This window comes from Eleutherodactylus coqui, chromosome 9 (genome assembly GCF_035609145.1).
Source record: "Eleutherodactylus coqui strain aEleCoq1 chromosome 9, aEleCoq1.hap1, whole genome shotgun sequence".
Taxonomy (NCBI): Eukaryota; Metazoa; Chordata; class Amphibia; order Anura; family Eleutherodactylidae; genus Eleutherodactylus; species Eleutherodactylus coqui.
Window position 1 is genome coordinate 154,088,028 of NC_089845.1, and position 15,827 is coordinate 154,103,854.

The following is a 15,827-nucleotide window of genomic DNA, read 5'->3' on the forward strand; positions in this document are numbered from 1 at the left end:
TCATACACATCAGTGCTACTGTGTGCACTATTGATGGACGTCAGTGTTGCAGATTACTTTATTGATCTACTTCTGTAATTTAGACACGCACGTTGATACACGTCAGCAATACAGACTGTCAGCTACTGCAGCGCAATGCACAGTGCGCTAAGTAGTTCTATCAATAGGAGAACTGCTTAGCGCATATTCAGTGCACTGCTGTGGCGGGTTTGAGCATTGACACTGGAGGAATGGTGGGGAAAGTAAGTATAAAAATGGCATCCCTAGACTCAGAGGGTTAATTACTTTGAGCCCATAAGCTTAGTTTATAGAGCTCAAAGTATCTGACAGATTCCCTTTAATGCACTTCAGTGATACAGATATACAGATTGATACACCTCGCTGATACAGATGTACAGATTGATACACCTTGCTGATACAGATATACAGATTGATACACCTCGCTGATACAGATATACAGATTGATACACCTCGCTGATACAAATATACAGATTGATACACCTCGCTGATACAGATGTACAGATTGATACACCTCGCTGATACAGATGTACAGATTGATACACCTTGCTGATACAGATATACAGATTGATACACCTCGCTGATACAGATATACAGATTGATACACCTCGCTGATACAAATATACAGATTGATACACCTCGCTGATACAGATGTACAGATTGATACACCTCAGTGATACAGATGTACAGATTGATACACCTTGCTGATACAGATATACAGATTGATACACCTCGCTGATCCAGATGTACAGATTGATACACCTCAGTGATACAGATGTACAGATTGATACACCTCAGTGATACAGATGTACAGATTGATACACCTCAGTGATACAGATGTACAGATTGATACACCTCAGTGATACAGATGTACAGATTGATACACCTCAGTGATACAGATGTACAGATTGATACACCTCGCTGATACAGATGTACAGATTGATACACCTCAGTGATACAGATGTACAGATTGATACACCTCGCTGATACAGATGTACAGATTGATACACCTCGCTGATACAGATGTACAGATTGATACACCTCGCTGATACAGATATATAGATTGATACACCTCGCTGATACAAATGTACAGATTGATACACCTCGCTTATAAAGATGTACAGATTGATACACCTCAGTGATACAGATATACAGATTGATACACCTTGCTGATACAGATATACAGATTGATACACCTCAGTGATACAGATGTACAGATTGATACACCTCAGTGATACAGATGTACAGATTGATACACCTCAGTGATACAGATGTACAGATTGATACACCTCAGTGATACAGATGTACAGATTGATACACCTCAGTGATACAGATGTACAGATTGATACACCTCAGTGATACAGATATACAGATTGATACACCTCGCTGATACAGATATACAGATTGATACACCTCAGTGATACAGATGTACAGATTGATACACCTCAGTGATACAGATGTACAGATTGATACACCTCAGTGATACAGATGTACAGATTGATACACCTCAGTGATACAGATATACAGATTGATACACCTCAGTGATACAGATATACAGATTGATACACCTCGCTGATACAGATGTACAGATTGATACACCTCGCTGATACAGATGTACAGATTGATACACCTTGCTGATACAGATATACAGATTGATACATCTTGCTGATACAGATATACAGATTGATACACCTTGCTGATACAGATGTACAGATTGATACACCTCGCTGATACAGATGTACAGATTGATACACCTCAGTGATACAGATGTACAGATTGATACACTTCAGTGATACAGATGTACAGATTGATACACCTCGCTGATACAGATGTACAGATTGATACACCTCGCTGGTACAGATATATAGATTGATACATCTCGCTGATACAGATGTACAGATTGATACACCTCGCTGGTACAGATATATAGATTGATACATCTCGCTGATACAGATGTACAGATTGCACTATTGAGACATGTGCATAAGTTGGTGAAGTTTTGTACCTCTGTTCTTTCTCTTCCCTCTCACTTTTGTGAAATGGGAAGCCACAACTTTTCAGATGACAGGAATGTGATCACATGACACGATGGTGACATTCATTGCTTCTTTGTACGGTAATGATGGCCTACCATGTAGCCCCCACCACACGGTCCCGAGCTTTCCGCCCACACTCCGTCCTATTACATTCACAAATACTTCAAGTGTTTTTTTTTCTTTCTTTTTTTGAAAAAGCAATTACTAAATGAGCGGCATGGTGTGTTCTGGTGTTCTGAAGTAAGTCAGACAATTATCTGATAGGCAGAGAGTCGCAGATCTGTGTTAAAATTAGAACGCAGCCAATGTAACTCGCACAAGTGATAAAACTAGGTCTCTGTCTATTGTCTCGTAGTCTGAAGACCTCGGTGCCTGCGCTCAGTTCGAGAATAGTCGAAACAACAGGAACATGATGCCCAGTTCCAGCTGCGTCTTCCCAACCTTCACCTTGAGAAAGCCTTCTTCTGAGACCGACATCGAGAACTGGGCCTCCAAGCATTTCAACAAGCACACGCAGGGTCTATTCCGGAGGAAGGTTTCCATTGCCAACATGCTGGCCTGGAGTAGCGAATCCATTAAGAAGCCCATGATAATGACCAGCGACCGCAATGTGAAAAAGGAGGCCTGCGAGATCTTCAAACTCATCCAGATGTACATGGGAGACCGTAGATCCAAAGCCGACCAACTCAGCGTGGCCTTAGAGATCGCCACCAAAGGATGGAGCATGCAAGGACTGAGGGACGAGCTTTATATCCAGCTGTGCCGACAGACCACTGAAAACTTCCGCTATGAAAGCCTAGCCCGTGGATGGGAATTAATGACCATTTGTTTGGCTTTTTTCCCACCAACTCCCAAATTTCATTCTTACTTGGAGGGATATATATATCGACACATGGACCCTGTGAATGATACAAAAGGTAAGACCCAATGCTCATCTTCACACTGGGACCAAGCTGGTCACAGTATCCAGTTATACAAAAGAGTTGAATGGATTTTGATGTATGTTATCTGTATTTGTAGATCAAAAGTTTAGTTGGTTTTCTTTTGATAGCTTTGGAAGTTTTTCTGTTTGTCTAGCCCCCAGCCGGGTCATTTCCCTCTGATGGACAGGTCTTGGAGTCATGTAGCAGGACATCAGAGGGATGGATGGGGAAAGTGACCGTCCCTCTTGTCTCAGGAGGGCCACATAATACCGCATTGAGTCCTGACCTGTTGTGATTTTGGCTGATTAAGTTTAATGGCATGTTATACAGGGTGACGTCAAAAATAATGATTCAGGGTTATTTTTCAATACTAGTGTCCTATATTGAGATAATAATCTTTAAGGCCCGTACAGCCGCTGCTATGATGTCGACGCCGTCAACGATTGTCCGTCCTGGTCATTTTGCAACATTTCCTGTGTCTCGCAAACTTCTTGCAACCCTTAGTACGGTGGTATGCGTGACCCATGGAACCTGCGCATCACAAGACCCAATGAGAAGACGATGAAAATTTTTGGTTACTCCAGCAATGATAGTATCGACCTTGGACTGCACTGTCGAAAGGCTTCATGTATGTGTTGTAGTAGGAGGCTGCTTCAAGCATGCTTGCACATAGACCGCACTACCAGTACTTACATTTCCTTACTTCAGTCATAGCAGCAGTCCCACGGGACGTGGAGAGATGTGGAGAGCGGATTTCTGCTCCTCACCTGCTACTCTTCAACTTTGCAATTGGATTTTTTTCTGTATCTCTTACAGCGGCTACAACACCAAATTGCAATCCGTGTTCTAGGGCCCCCAGGGGCTCGTGCGCCATACCATCAATATAGCGCAGCCATGGCTCCTTATTCAAGTACGCTTTTGTTATTTCAATATGGGACACCAGTTACTGAGATAAAGCGCGGGATCCGTATTTTGATGCCACCCTATATATGACATAAAACTGATGAGTGACTGGTCTGACCATCCTACCAATCCCGAGAGCTGGAGAACAAGGAGCTGACACCTCTCAGCAGAGCTAATGGACAATGGATGAACCCGCACATAAGTCTATAATATATGCTTGAGGCTTCTGATGGGGAAATCACATTAAGAACTGCAAGTTCAATTCTTTTTTTTCTGCAATGTGGATTTCAGAATCTACACCATAGTAACACTACTCAACTGTTCAATGGTCTCCCCACTTAGCACAGCTGCCCCCACTACTCTGATCCTGGAAGTTGCTGCAGTGGTCAAGTGCCACTCATTGCACATGTGACCGCTGCAGCCAATCACTGGCTTCAGTGGTGATATTGCCATGAACAGCACATGATAGCTGCAGCAGCTTGTGGCATCGGAACAGTGGGGCACAGGACGGCTGTGAGGCACCCGAAGGCCATTTAAGAGGGTGAGGAGTGTTTTTTTTTGCTTTGCACCATTCCCTGGCCATAACATTTATTTTTCTTTAGTCCTTTAAAATTTTACCATTGAAAACCTCTTTAAAGCGACCCATTGGTACCAGACAAATCAAGATAGCTGATGCACGCTCTGCACTGATAGTACAGCAGTACTCTAAGATCTTACACGCTGCTTTGATTGGCCAGTCCTGGTCACATGAGCACTATGTAGTGCCTTGGACTATTGATGCACTAACAATGCACAGTGTGTATCCGGTAGTCAGAGAAGCCTTATGGCCATCTTGGTTTGTCCGAAACTGGAAGGTCGCCTTAGTAAAGCCAAGCCTGACCATCTGCTTAAACCTTGTCCTATCCACGAGCCTGTAGATAAATATGACTCCACCGTGTAATCAGGTAGTTTCATAGGTCTCCTCTAGGACTCATGCAGCTATAATTGTTCTGTACCTGATAAGTGGCGCACGTGACGATACCGGCACTGCCTGTGTACGCTTCGTGTTATTTCTTATCTCTGACAACATTCTAGTCTTGAGAGCATTTCGTAGCAGCCATGCGATGGTCTCCTGTTACCTGTCATTGGCTGAGATTAGAGGTTCCATGGATATATACAATGCTCAAAACTATTTGGGGAGCACTTAAGCATCACAGTACACCCCAAGTCACTTACAGCTCAAGGATAGCAAACTGTCCAGTTAAGAAGCAGAAGTGATTGGGAATCCATTTGACTTGCCAAATTGCCCTTTATATAACTCAGAAAACCTCTTTACCTTGAATCTTTCATTCATCGAGATCCAACGTGCGATTTAAGTGCTCCCTTAATTCTTTCTTTCAGTACATTAGGGGGCTGCGTTATATGATTCTCTACAGAGCTCCTCACTGGCATCAGTCGTGTCCCATTATCTCGCATGCAGGCACACCACGGTGAAGGCACATGTACACATGCGACCGGTATTGAAGTAGTGTATATCGGTCGCCTGGCATGCATTTACACTGAACAATAATTGGGTAGTTTTGATTGTTCATTGGATCATAACTAGAGATGAGCAAGTATACTCGCTAAGGCACATTACTCGAGCGAGTAGTGCCTTAGCCGAGTATCTCCCCGCTCGTCTCTAAAAATTCGGGGGCCGGCGGGGAGCGGCGGGGGAGAGCGGGGGGGGGGGGGGGGGGAGGAGAGAGAGATCTCCCCTCCGTTCCTCCCCGCTCTCCCCCGCCGCTCCCCGAATCTTTAGAGACGAGCGGGGAGATACTCGGCTAAGGCACTACTCGCTCGAGTAATGTGCCTTAGCCAGTATACTCGCTCATCTCTAATCATAACCGCTCCTCTACTTAACTCTTCTGCCGCTGCTTTGGTTCAACAAATCTTTAAGGCCGGCTTCACATGACCAGATTACTATTGCAGAATCCTCGGCCGGTGTCTGCACGGAGGCTCTGCAGCAAAATGCACACATTGAAAGGTATGTATTTCTGCTTTTTTCTTCACACTCGTGGAAATGAATTACGTATTCCACAAGCGAAGGAAAAACCACAGCATGCTCTATTTTGCTGTGGACTCTCCGCTGACGGCCTCCATTGAAGTCAATGGAGGCCTTCCAACCCGCAGCCCATCCTCATTTAACGTTGTGGATGAGCCGCATGTACCCGTGTCATCACTTAGCAACTGTGCAGGAAATATAAATATATATATATATTTTAATCTGTACTGCACCTGACCGCCTGCGAGCTTCCGCAGTACAAATTTTGCAGGTACGCATGGTCGCCGTCCGAGGTCACCGCTGGATACCACATATGGAATCCCACCCAGTCATGTGCAGCCGGCCCAAGATGCCTGTTTATAAGAATAGGTTTGCAGGAGACGAACACTGATTTTTATGTCCACATGAAAGAGTATTGGTTATTGGATCTAACAGATTGTGCAGCACGGCCCATGTTCACACCTAACAATTATCTGCACAATGATTGTATTATGTACAAGGGCCTTTACTTCCACATGAAGCCAGTTAGCATATCCATGAGAACATCCATACTCCATGCAGATGTTGCCGTATATATGTATACACTGTTATTGCAGCTTTGTTTCATTTCCTAGGTGCATTGGAGCAAAATTAAAACTGTTGGTTAAAAACGCAATTTGCTACTATTGAGGCCCGATATGCTGTAAATAAAGCATAAACCTAAGGTGTGAAGAAGAGAAAGTGGAGATTGCTCCTGCTAGGGCTGGACATGATAAGGTTAATATCATTTGGAAGAAAAGCCCGGTTTCTGCAGTCCCATCATGGACATGATTTGTGTTCTGCTGGAGTCGGTGCTGCTGTCTTCTCCACCTGCCCGGCTGGCCACAATCTGCACGGCTGCTTCTTTAAATGAAGCAGAATTTCTCAGACGTCGCTTCCTTGACACACACATGCACTTCCCATGTGAACAGATGGCGGTGCGCATTGTTTGGAAGGAAGATGGGCGAGTCTTTGAATATTTTAAAATCCTTTTATTTCGTTATTCATCACAGTGAAAGAATTAGATCAGTCGCTGGTATAAGCGCTTAGTATGTCCTTACCTCTCCACTAAAATCTACACAAATAATGGGGTTGTGGGGGCTGCTGCTCTCTACCCAGCTCTTCAGCCATGGCAGCGCTTTGAAGACCTAGAAGAAGATACAGCACTCCACCATCATTCTCAGGATCTGTGAGGGTCCTAGAGGTCGTCCCTCCACCAGTCATACAATAGTGGCATATCCTAGCGATCACTTTATATAATGGTATACCCCTTTAGGGCTGAGGAAGTGCTGCAGATCTACCACTGCAGAAGTGACTGCGGAAAATCATCAGTATTTTACAGAACAGTCAGTGTGGATGAGATTGCAAGAAATCCCAACCGCACACCGTGGGAAAAAATCTACAGGTAATGAGGGGGTGAAATCTGCGTCTAAACCGCCTCATGAGCACATGTCGTAGATTCGCATCACAATCTGTAGCGGATTTACTGATGTGGGAATCCTGCAATGTGTGGCCCCTTGGGGCCTGTTCACATGGAGTTATATGACATCGGAATCCACATCATTTTTACATCCCATTGAATTCAGTAATCTTTGCTGTAATTCATACGTGGAAAAAAGAACTGCCATGATAATACTTGATGTGGTTTCCGGACAAAAGCTGCATCGGGATGCTGCGGGCGGATCAACCTCATCGGTTGTGGATAATTCAATGTGCAAATCTAAGGCAGAATTCTTTGGCGCTTCCTCAGATTTCTGCCCCGGATAATTCGGCAGGTCCGTGTCCGAGAAATCCAACGTGGATTTGCTGTTGAAATCCCCATGTGAGCAAGGCTTTAATGTTCTAGATTATCAGGTAGATAAAAGGATATACTATTTATTTTGTGTATGGCGACAACCCCCAGAAATGAAATGAATACACAGACTGTCATTTCCTCCGAGGAGTCTTATATTCGTTTCTCTGCGCAGCGTTCTACTCCGTTTTTTTTAGCACAACGCCAGAAACAAGTTCCGGACTCTGAAGCTCGGTGGAGACGCTGTCAGGAGCCTCCATTACAGATTCCTCCCGTTGTGATGGGAATTACAGCGCCGCATGCTTCCCTCAAAATGATGGGCTCCTCGGCAGAATCTGACAGACCCCATTATAAGTCGGCAGGGCGTGTCGGGTGCCGCCAATATCCATCATGTGATGATCTGGCGCAGCGTTGTGGATTCATTTATACACATAAGCTACAATGCAGATTTGAAGAGAGCCTAAGATTTTCTATTCCAGCAGGTGCTGCGCTAATCCATCCCGTCACATCCAGATCTGCATTCATAACTGTCCTGTTATCTTTTATCCTCCAGTCACACCCAGAGCCTCATTCATAATTCTGCTGTTATGTCTTATACTCCAGCCACTTCAGAATGCGTCTGTTCTCCGTTATGGTTCCTGTCTCTGCCATATCTGCCTCCACCTTGTTCCGTTGTGTTCATCATTTTGTTTGTTCCCCAGTGTCCCATCACATAAAAGAACTTCTGGAAAGAAAGAAGAAATCCAAAATGAGAAAGAAACCAAAGCCTTCTGTTGAGGAGCACGATGGTAGGGCGCCGCGCTGCCTCCGTAGTGGCTTTACCCCTCTACAATAACCCCTCCAGCTTTCTGTGTCACTTCTTACTCACCCTGGTCAACGCTGAATCGGAGGCCTGCTCTTAGACTCTATATGACCAGACGCCATGAAATATCTTTATTTTAGCCCGTTACCTGCCCATAGAATTTTTTTTTTCACCCCTGAAAACGCGTTTAACTGCAAGTAAATACACGCCATGCAGTTGTAGAGGGTGTATGGAGCGGGGTCGGGAGAAGAATTCAGTTCATACTGGGCATCGGCTGGGCCACTGGGCATCGGCTGCCTGTTTCCAGCATCTGACGGATGCCAGCAGCAACCGCAGTGAGGGTTATCAGCTAGCCATCAGCCCTCCCACAATGTGTGATGCAATATAGAAGTATTTCATTGTATAGTGAACACAGGTTCAAATGCAAAAAAAAAGTTAATTAAAAAAATTTTTTTAAATGTAAGAAAGATCAAGAAAAATGTTTTAAAAAACTCAATTTTCTCTGGGAAATATCTAAACAAAAAAATGTCATTGTTATTGCTGTGTCCGTAAAAGTTAGAACTTATAAACTATCGCACTTTTTAATCCCGTGATAAAGGTCATTAAGAAAAAATAGCACAATACCAGAATTGTATTTTTCTTTGGTCACCCGATACCCCCAAAAAATTGAATAAAAAAGGATCAAAAATTCGTAGGTACTAAAAAAATCTACAGCTCATCCTGCAAAAGAGCAAATCCTCTCACAGCGCCATCAGCGCAAAAATAAAAAGAATTCTAGGAGTCAAAAAGTGACCACAAAAACCTTTGTTTAAAAAAATATATATTTCAAAAGTAGTAAAGCACAAAAAATGTGTATAAATTGTGTATCTGTAAGGCTAACTTCACACGGGCAAGCGCGATATGAGGACATGAATCCCGCCCCCATATCGCGCTCCCCACCATGTAAAAGCCCCGTGGATGCAAGGCGTTTTCATTTGAAAACAGCCTCGCATCACTTCAGGGATCCTCCGTCGGGGACGGCGATGGTAGATAGCATCGCATCGCAATACCATGCAAGAAAACATCGCTTATATGTATTGCCCCCATTCAAAAAAATGGGGTTCATATTTGTTCGAGATTTGTGCGTCTCAAAACACACACATCTCTCCCAGTTTTCTCGGCCGTGTGGAGCCGGCCTACCGTATTTGTTGAGATCTGTAGAATACAGTAAACGTGTTACCTTACACCCTGTGCGAGACATAAAAATGAGCATTAATTTAGTCATAAAGAACTGAATGCAGCTGAAAAATGCGCCGGTGTGATTGGCCCTTAGAGGGAGTCGCTCGGATCACTACACCATTTATGCCGTCCATCACCTACGACAAACGCATCAAGTAAAGGAGATATTGTAATGTCATCTGGTCACTGAATGTTTCTACTAAACCGCCTCTAATCCGCTCTCTGCCCCCCGCTGTCCTACTGATCCCACCTCACAGCGCAGTCTCCAGCTTGTCTGTCTATATAACACATACCGTGTCGCAGCGTCTTGTATATTGCTATATAACGGGGTGGGGGGGTTGTGTGTCCTCATCCACCACCTTCTTAGAGTTACTGCTTCTTCACCGTCTCCTGACTCTGTTGCTGCCCGAGAGAAGGATGGGGTTGATTATCACTCTTGTTATTTTGTACATGTTGCGTCTGTTTTAAAACATCAGGGAAGCGAAGTTGGGATTTTTGCTGCACCTGACAAGCCTGGGCAAATGCCATTGCCAGTTTTGCTGGACAATTTGGGTAAACTTTCTCTAGGTAATGTCAAGGTGAGGGTGAGGTAGACAGAAGGACCCCATTTGTATCTGTCATCTGAGGACCGACATACACGACACCAAAAACTGCATCAAAATCCACACCATGGGATAAGTCAGAGTCAAGGTTGTAACCAGACTTCTTGATTTAAAGGAATTCTGTCAGCTACTTTGAACGCTATAGGCTAAGGTTATGGGCTGAAAGTAGGTGACCCTCTGAGTCTGGGGCTGTACATTGTATACTTACCTTCCCCGCTGTTCCCCTGTTGTCAGCGCTTAAACCGTCCCCTGCAGTGTATTGAGCGCTGCGCTAAGTAATCCTCCCATTCTTCTTAATACACTGCAGCGGCCGGTTAGAGCGCTGACAACAGGGGAACAGCAGGGAAGGTAAGTATAATGCTTACATCCCCAGACTCACAGGGTCACCTACTTTGAGCCCATAACCTTAGCCTATAGTGTTCAAAGTAGCTGACCGTCTCTTTACTTGAGACAGAGCTAGAGAGAGACAGTGAAGGAAGAGCAATAGAAACAGAGAGAAAGCGAGAGAGAGAGAGAGCAATAGGCAGAAAGAGAGAGATAGTGAGACAGTCAGAGAGCAATAGAGAGACAGAGTAATAGAGAGACAGTCAGAGAGCTATACAGAGAAAGAGCAATAGAGAGACAGACAAAAAGAGAGCGATAGGGAAACAGACAGAGGGAGGGTGATAGAGAAACAGAGAGAAAGCAATAGAGAGACAGAAATGGAGAGCGATAAAGAGACAGAATAACAGACAGAGCGGGACAGACAGACAGAGCGATACCGAGACATAGAGAGAAAGACAGACAAACAGAGAGAGACCTGTAGGCTTTTTATTTTAGATGTCTGCTCCAAATACAAAGTGACCCTCTAAATAATCCCCTAACCAAGCGGATGTAGAAGTTCACAACCAGCACTTCTGAAACATTTTATGTTCGTGTAGCGAATATCAGGTCAATCTAGTTCTTCTAACAAGGCTGCGGCGCTCCTGTAACTTCTCAACACATACTGTGCATTGTTGGTCAGACCCTGCATACTGCTTCCTGATTGGCCAGCGTTACTCATGTGAGCAGTGCTGTCCATTCAGAGCAGCACATAGTGTCTTAGCCTCCCGATACATCACCAGTGCTCAGTGTGCATCAGGTAGGCCGGGGGCATCTTGGAAGTATGAAGAGGGGCTTAAAGAACTGGATGATTGGCGGCCAACCTGGAAAAGGGACTGTACCAGGTGATACAACGCCCCACTGCTCCCTAGACGCATTGTGAACCCAACCTTACCTGTAGGGTCCTTCCAAAGAATACATAGGCTTAATTGTGGATAGCTTCAAAATACTTCTATCAGTGCTGCAGGTAAGTAGTAATCTGGGCTTTAGGTGAGCACGCCATGCGCAGCACGATAGGATAACATTAGTGGATTGGGACATCCTCCTTTTCCCTTTACAAAGGAACAGCCGAAAATCTGAAGCACCTTGCATTTGTTTTATAGTCAAAGGAAGTTTGTGAACCCCTGTGGTTACTTTATTTTAGATGCAACATCATAATGCTTTAAGATTGTCTGACGATACGGATATTTGGCTTCCATGATTGATCCCATCAGACAGCGGTGCGGGCAGATGAAGGTGTGAGCAGATGAGTAAGCGATAATATGGAAATGCACTCAGTCGGCGTCTTTCTGGCTGCGACGACTTCTGCAGATGACGCTGAGCTCAGAGGATTTCCACTAATGCAAGATTAATAAAATAACCAGCAGAGGAGACGGTCCGAGCGGCGCTCCCCACCGACGGCTTGTGAGGTTATAGATGAGAACAATCGCCTGAGACATCGATGGGAATTGAAGGAGGCCTGAAGGCAGGATGTACGGTTCCTTCTGTTTTTCAGCCTCCTTGGTACAACCTAATAATAATAATGCTGCCGGCGTGTATTACAGGAGCGCGGATCACCCTATCCTGTCAGTCATAGTCTCATAAAATTGTATATAAACAACATAGAAATGGATGAGATCGTCCAATACTGGAACACATCCACCAGACAAAACTTAACTCCTGGGAATCGGTGACTTCACCATCCTACCAGCTGTTAAATGAGCTCAATGCACTGATGCACAAGGCTAATTTCTGCAGGAAGCAGACAACCCCGTTCCCACTGCAGTGGCCAGACTTGATATTGCAGGCAAAGTTCCCACTGAAATGAATGGGAACCTAGCCTGTAATGCCAAGCTTTGCCACTACAGTAAGAACGTAGTTGTCTGCTTCCTACAGAAACCAGCTTCATGCATGAGCACACTGGCTTCAGCGAACAGTTGACTGGCAGTAGTTATGGGCGACGGACCCTATAGAACTACTATCGGTGACCTGTCATGAGGATAGACCACAAATAGTTTATAATTGGCCAACCCCTTGCTAATTCTGTATTGATTTTTTTTCTTTGTCTTTTAATAAAACCGCAGCCACTTTTCGGCTGCTGCAGACGCTGCAGATTTTTTCCCTGCAGTCACATGGTGGAGAACCCGTGACCGTACCCTTACTACTGCTGCTGCGCCCCGACGAGGAGCCGCTCTTCGCTCTGCATTGATGAGTGCATTACTTGTGCCCTTCTGTAGGGTCTCAGAAACCAACTATCCTGGGAGGAATCCTCGTCACGGTCGTCTCTCGCATTAAACCTGGCTGGCAGCTGCCAGAAAGTGACACGTGCGTCTGTGTATGTTGGGCTCGAGTCTCACGTGTCATAAAGGGTGATTAGGAGATGCTGGAAGCGCAGCAGAGCCTTCACACATCGGGCTCATTCATCAAGAGAAAGAGGACGTACGAAAGTGTCACTGAGTCTAGTTCTGCATCAAAGATGAGGCATCAGTATAATGTAGCCCAAAATTTCAATGTAATTCTGAAAAGAAATATATACATATATAAAATCATTATAGAAGTGAGGGTGGCTGCCACTGAAATCTGACTTGGCGAAGGTTTTCCCACCGTACAACTGTCTTTCTTAGAAAAAAAAAAAGAACGTCTGCTTTGCGTTTTTGATGGACAGATTGATCCCTTGTGGACGTCGCGGCGCAGCGGTTATCTCAGCCTTTATGCGGACGACCGCATGACTCGGCCTGATCAATACTTCTTGTGTAGCGCTGTGTTTTTCTGTAGAGTAGCTCCATGAACAGAACTGTGTACAATGTGCTCAAGAACAGAGGATGGTAGGACAGATGCTAATCTAAAGCTCCCTAACACGGACCATTGTGTCTTTCGCTTATGGCTTCGATTTAACATCCACAATAGAAATAGCAAAAAGGTCCTACAAGAGCATAGCAGAAATCATCCCATTTCACTGTACAAAAACAGTAAAACTGTCCTGGTCCTGGGTGAGTAAAACTGTCCTGGTCCTGGGTGAGGTCAGAAGACTCCTGGATAATCAGCATTGACTTGTGATGAGAACTTGATTGGAATAACCAGGAAATACATGAAGTGCTGGGAAGATTGTTCTCTTCTTGAAGGGGCCACTCCAGTAAAAATACATTTTCTATATAAAAAGCTGTTTTATTTTGAATATACATTACTTATCCCATATTGATCCTGAGTTACATCCTGTAGATCTTTTTTTATTATAAAAGTGAAAAACATAACAATGACAAGAACATAAATATCGCTCATTTGGCATAAGACATAAACATAAAACAAAAACAAATTATCACTTGTGTTATCTGTACTTTGCCTTACTGCAGGACAAAGGAACAAAAGCAAAAGGTCCATCTGCTCCAAATAATATATACAGCACACTACACCAACCTGCACTCCAAAACTACACTCACTCATACTCACCAATACATATACGCTACATACTACATATAACAATATACCCACATGTGAGAAAACATCCCTAACTCACAGGATCCAGCCTGAAATCCCCAAAAAAGAAGAAAGAAAATATGACTAATAACTGAAATTCCAGCCAAAACAATTATATAATAATAACAATAGTACTAAGAACAAAAAACAATAATAATAGCAAGAACAACCCAATACCCCCTTTTTTTATATATTTTTAAAAATTGTTAATTTTTTTTTAAATTTTAATAAATTTATTTTTTTATTTTTTTTGTGATGCCCACCACCTAAAGAATAAAACCTTACATAATCCTAAACTAAACCTATAAACAGACAAAACCACCACACCCCCCAAACAAAACCCCTATGGTGCAGCCTGGGAGCCACGCCTGCATCCCAAGTCAATGCTCAATGTCTATGTCCAGGACGAGCCAAGCTGCACCAGAATACACGCCCTGCCCGCCGCAGCCTGAGGGCCACGCCCGCACCAACAGTCCGTGCCCAATGTTCATTGCCCGGGACGTGTCAAGCTACGGCTAAGGCATAAATTCACCCCCTCCCCCCAATAAGCCCCCACCCAACCTATCTATAACCCCTAACCCTATATACAAAACAAAACATATAACATATCTTATATTACATACCTACAAACTAACACTACATATTAATACCCGAAAGCCTAAGGTTCAGTTACCTGCAGCCGTACATACTTCATCTTTGACCGAAAACAAAACTCTACTAGTGTCACACTCAGCCCTCCACAAGGACTGGATATGATAAACCGGGCACCGACCAAATAGAAAAAAACTATCCCTATAGTTAATCTGTCCCTACAATGTCCCTACTCCTTCCCTAAAACTTACCCTCAGAGAAACTGTCCCTACCTCTCCCTATTCTGTCCCTACAAAGACCCTAACAATAAGAAAACTGTCCCTAACGAAAGACAAACACTCTCCATAGAAGAGAGGCCTTAGTCGTGCCCAACCTCTCATAATCCAGAGAGTGCACCTTCACCAGGTCACCCAGGATGTTTCTATTCACCTCATCCACGGGGAGGATTTTCTCTTCCGTCGAAACTAAACACCGTGCATTCCAAATGTGAAACCTGACTACTAGGCTGACTAAGAATAAAGTGCACCGGTCCCTGACACCAAGATCCCTGTATGCCCCATAGAGCCATTCCGCATACGAGAGGCGTGCCAACCTGGGCCAACCAATGGAGGCTCCCACCCGATTGTATACCTCTGTATTAAAGGGACACTGAAGCAGGAAATGCTCCATGCTTTCCAGCACATCGCTGCACTCCTGGCGGGGACAACCCCTATCCACCAGCGGCCTGCTCTTCAAGTTGCCCCTTACATACAGTCTCCCGTGGAAACAGCGCCAAGTCAAGTCCCAAAACTTCAAGGGGATCCTGTCAGAATTCAATAAACGTAACCCTCCCTCCAGGTCCTGACTTGGGCAGTCCTTGAGCGCCAGGGGCTTCTGGAAATGGGTCAACAGAACCCTCTTATCGAGGAGTTTCCTCGACAGAGTTCTGATCTCCCACATCCCCAGACCTCACCGACGTATCATCTTCAGAACCACGGTAGCGTAAGCCGGAAGATGCCCGTGCGGCGTTCGAAGATCCTTCACTCGTCCTCCTGTCTCCCATTCCTGAAAGAAAGGCCGAAGCCATCCCCAACAGGAGACTACCCACG

General features: G+C 44.6%; 1 protein-coding gene across 1 annotated transcript in view; it reads left to right on the plus strand.

The window, feature by feature from the left end:
- The window catches only part of ARHGAP39 (Rho GTPase activating protein 39), a 164,420-nt gene that overhangs the window by 102,669 nt on the left and 45,924 nt on the right, over positions 1-15,827 (plus strand). Inside the window, exons 4-5 of the mRNA XM_066578706.1 lie at positions 2,410-2,971; positions 8,415-8,501. Of these exons, the coding sequence (XP_066434803.1) occupies positions 2,410-2,971; positions 8,415-8,501 (649 nt within the window). The remainder of the gene's footprint in view (positions 1-2,409; positions 2,972-8,414; positions 8,502-15,827) is intronic.